The following is a 4,551-nucleotide window of genomic DNA, read 5'->3' on the forward strand; positions in this document are numbered from 1 at the left end:
AAAAACAAAATAGAATTTTAAACACACACAGAGAGAGAGAGAGAGAGAGAGAGAGAGAGAGAGAGAGAATAACAAAAGATTCCACAGCTATCCTCTGTGCTTGCATACACCTCTCCCATGAGCCTTTTATGCTGGTAAAATGGCAGATTTCATGGTTTTTTTCATTCCACATAAAATTGTGATGGTTTTTGTCTGCTCTCGCCTTTTTTTTTCCTCCAATCATTTTAATGCCATTTGCTTTCACTCCAGTTTGTGTCATTAAACTTCATCACCAGCATTATTGCCCAATAAACAGAATCGCTCCCGTGCAGGCCTGGAGAATTGAGGCACCCCCCTCCAACTCCACAGATCCATCATCTCCAACATCTGTTCCAAGGATCGGCCAGGGCACATCTGGTGATAATGGTCTTTCTTGTTAATTATCCAATTGGGATTCTGAAATCTGTTTAGGATCATAAATTCTCTCTTCCCCAAAGTAGTTTCTGAATGATATTTCAGATCAAATAAATGGGATGAAGCAATTAGTTCAGACTACAATATATTCTAATTAAGAAGTTCCCAAAGTGGGCTTGTCTAGTACTATTCATAATGTGATAGACTTTTCTGAGGATGGAGTATGAGCTAGAAGTGTGCATTCACACGTATGCCATAGACATCTAGCAAACAAGTACATTGGTTTTTACAACTATTAGGCACAAGTATTTGTTATCATCATGACAAAGAATCTTAGTATTCAAAGATTCCAGTAACCCATTTCAGTAGGGCCGAAGCTTTATTTTAGAGTCTATGGGACTGAAAATTTTACCATCTAATTCCTCTAGACCCATACAATCTACAATCCATTTATAAGATAACTGGCCAGCAAGAGGAACATAATCTGCAGGTTCCGAGCAAAGCAAAGCTTACTGGACCATGAGACCATGAGTTTATTTCTACTGTGCTTTAACCTACTCGGCCAAACATCCACAGATCATTCATTGCAGAACATTAACTCTTCAAAAGTATTATCCTTCATGTTCCTAAACATTAAGCCATAACTTTGCCATTTGGTTTAGCGACTTGCATTCAAATGCCACTTTTTAACACAGTCTTAAATATTCAGATATGCCCCTTCTTTCCCTCAGATGATCAATCAAATTCCATCCAACATGCAAGAAAAAACTAATATATCCCCAGTCCCTAAGGCACTGGGTGCATGATAGCAGGAACCTAATACACATTTGTCAAATGAGCGTAAAGCAGTCCTTTGATTTGAGGGTTTGGAATTCTAATCAGTGTTCCTTCAAGGCAGCAGTATCGCTTGGATGTGAAACTTAGGAACTTGTTTGTTTGTTTTTGTTTTTGTTTTTTTTAAAGAAATAACTCAAGAAGGTTTAGGTGCAAACAAATTTGAGGGTTGCTGGCCTGATGTGGAGCATGTACAGAATCAAGCTGAGGCCTGGAACCAGGCATTATGGGGAAGGAAGAATCATACAGCTCAGAGAGCACTGGCTCACATCCATCCAATACCAACCCCTCTGCACAACTACAGGCCCTATGCTTGGGCTTGTTGGGCTTCATAGTCTTTGCCTGTAAAATGCAATTTGTACAAAATTTTGAAATACAAACTATTTTTATTAATGTGCTTTCTGTTCACCCCAATCTCATTTAATTGCAGACCAAGTCCAGAGTCAATTCTGGGACATGGTACAACTCTCAACATCTAGTCATTTGCTCCTATAGAGCACTTCAGTGAGAACTTAATTTATAATTATTCTGAAGAAATTTGCATAATTATACTCAGGCAACTATAGGGAATACTTGGGTCTCTTAGGGATTGTCTAAGTATTCCATCTTTTTTTGAAAATCTGAAGTATAAGCCTTTTAAAGATTAGACCTGTGCTGACTGCTCCAAAGGTATATTATAAACTCTACAGGAGAGAAAAGGCTTACCCAGTGATGTGTGACTTTTTTCTGGAACTTGGGTGCTCTGGAGTGATAAATTGCTGTCCCTCTTCAGGTTGGATGACTTTTTCAGAATTTCACTAGAGAAGAAAAAGCAGGAGCTCTATAACTGCATCCACATTAATTTCAGTTAGTAAAAACAATGTATTATGCAGAAAATTCAGGAGTTCTCCAAGGACTTGCAAATTTTCACATACTTTTCAGGATATTAAGAGATGAACCCACCTAACCATGTACCAATGAATATACAAGCTTTCCTACTGGATGAACTTTTATTCGGTAATAATGAACTAGCTGATATTTTAAAATAGTCATTTTTATTTTAATATTGTAGAAAAGAAATTGCTTGAATAAAGCATTAGAGTTAACTACTGAAATTATGGAGGCTTTTTTCTTTAAAAGTTGACAGATCCCCAAGAGAGAACAGTCTGGTGATCTTATGGAGACTGAGAAAAAGTCTGTTTATTTGTCAGCAATGAAAAGAAAAACAAGGGCTGGAGAGATGGCTCAGAGGTTAAGAACACTGATTGTTCTTGCAGAAGAGCTGAGTTTGAATCCCAGCACCCACATGGCAGCTAACAACTGTCCATAACTCCAGTCCCAGGGGATCCAACAGCCTCTTCTGACCTCCATGGGCATTGCAGGATGTGGGTGGACTTACCTACATGCAGGCAATACACGCATACACATAAAAAAATAATAAAATGTTAAAAAAAGAAAAGAAAAACAAGTTTTCCGGATTCAATTATGGATGGCATTTTGATTCAAAGTAGTACATAGAAGACAGATTCAAGGGGAAAAAGAAAAGATAAACATTTAATGACTATCTAGCATGTGCCAGGAACATACTGTGACTGATGTCATTACAGGTGGCACCAGGTATAAAAGGAAAGCATTAAGCCACATTTTCAACTGAACCAAACATGTCCATGCCATGATAAAAGCTTTGTGGTGCTGGTAATTCCTGCACAATATAATCACACTAATTTTTGGAAGAAAATATTACTGAACGTTCTCATTGTTTAGTAATCAACTTTTCAAAAAAAATGTGTTCCCTAGGTTAATGAACAGTAGCAAAATGGAAAACAGGTATATTACCTTGCCTTTCATTCAGAAAACGGGACTTGAACCTAGGGCTTCATGCATGCTAGGCAAGCATTTGACCATTGAGCTATAACCCCAGTACTCAAAATGTAGATAATTATGTTTTTTAAAAACTGGATACAGCTGAAAGAAATTGCCTAAAACAAATACGTACATTGCACAGATGAACTATCTGGATCTGAATAATTTTCTAAATTCTTGGACGTTGGTAATTTTTTTTTTGTAGTTGTTTATAAACAGTGTAATTAAGATGCATAAAAATAGCAAGAAATTCTACTTACAACTGTGCTTCAGTTTGACTTCTGTTTTATAAACAAGGTCTTTGTGATTTATAATTGGGACAATATGTTCAGTGGTAGTTTTTTGTTTTGGAGTGTTCTTTTATAAAAATGATAAGAAAAGGTAACATTTGTTTCTTTTCCCTAGTGTCTTTCCAATATTCTCCTTAAAATGTACTGGTTGCTCCAAAAGTTCTGCATTCCTAATGTACATTTGAATTATTCATGACTATGGCTATATTCCCCTAAATCTTTTCACATTCCTTATGCTGACTATTTGGATGGGAAAGCCATTTCAGATGAAAATAAGAACTGACCTGAACCTTTTCCCTCCTCTAAAAAAAGAAGTTTTAGAAAGTTTGAAAAAGTTGATTCACTTTTTTTCCCTTGACTTCTTTTTTCCTGTTCAGCTTGTAACACTACGAGGAAGACCACTGAATATCAACACATTTTAAAAAATAAAGAGAAAAAAACCAACTTCCTTCACAAAAATTTTAAGGACCAGGGACAGCAAAAAGAACCAAAGATAAAATGAGAGAAATCAAAACAGCAATGAAGGAGTAAGAGAAATAACCTGGGTAATAAAGGAGTGGGTAGGAAGCGGGGGGGAGAGGAAGAAAGGCTGTGGGAAGCTAATAAAGTGCTTCCTCAGAGCCCAGCTACTCAACTTCTCATGTTCAGGCAACAGCTCAAGACTGTTCCTGTCAGGACGATAATTCCTTCCCTTCCCAACTGTCCCTCACTCAACCAGTGGCTCTAGAAAAGGAGCTGAGGAAGTTCTTCTTTGGGGAGGACCTCCCCTGGTGACAGGAAATGTACATGATGACATGCCTGCCCACATCCTTTTGTGCAGCTATACTTCCTCAAGCACAGGTAATTACTTCTATAATCCCTCTATTAAGCCACTACAGTAGCACAGAGTGAAGGCAGTCTTCCTGAGTAGCTGGCATTCAGAGATTTCCCATGATCAGGATCATGAGAATGTGTATGCTTCTTAGTGTGGTGGGAGAGGAAGGACCCTTTGCATTTTGTCACATAATCACTTTGTATATATTTAGATCCCACAATTTCTCCATGGAAGTTGTGACATCATGGAGAGCAGGGAGAAGGTACCATATCTCATTCAACTTTGCTTTCCCAGCATCTAGCATAGTTCTGGCCAGTACAATGGATGGGTGATTAAACAAAGAGATAATATTTCTGGGAAGTAAACTCTGGAGATTAT

The 4,551-nt window shown here is 37.7% G+C and overlaps 1 protein-coding gene across 1 annotated transcript in view; it reads right to left on the reverse strand.

Moving 5' to 3' along the window:
- The window catches only part of Abca12 (ATP binding cassette subfamily A member 12), a 168,568-nt gene that overhangs the window by 104,193 nt on the left and 59,824 nt on the right, over window positions 1–4,551 (reverse strand). Inside the window, exon 4 of the mRNA XM_008825667.2 lies at window positions 1,933–2,024. Coding sequence (XP_008823889.1) covers window positions 1,933–2,024 — 92 coding nt within the window. The remainder of the gene's footprint in view (window positions 1–1,932; window positions 2,025–4,551) is intronic.

The sequence above is a fragment of the Nannospalax galili genome, unplaced genomic scaffold (genome assembly GCF_000622305.1).
Source record: "Nannospalax galili isolate Female #2095 unplaced genomic scaffold, S.galili_v1.0 scaffold127, whole genome shotgun sequence".
NCBI classification, from domain to species: domain Eukaryota; kingdom Metazoa; phylum Chordata; class Mammalia; order Rodentia; family Spalacidae; genus Nannospalax; species Nannospalax galili.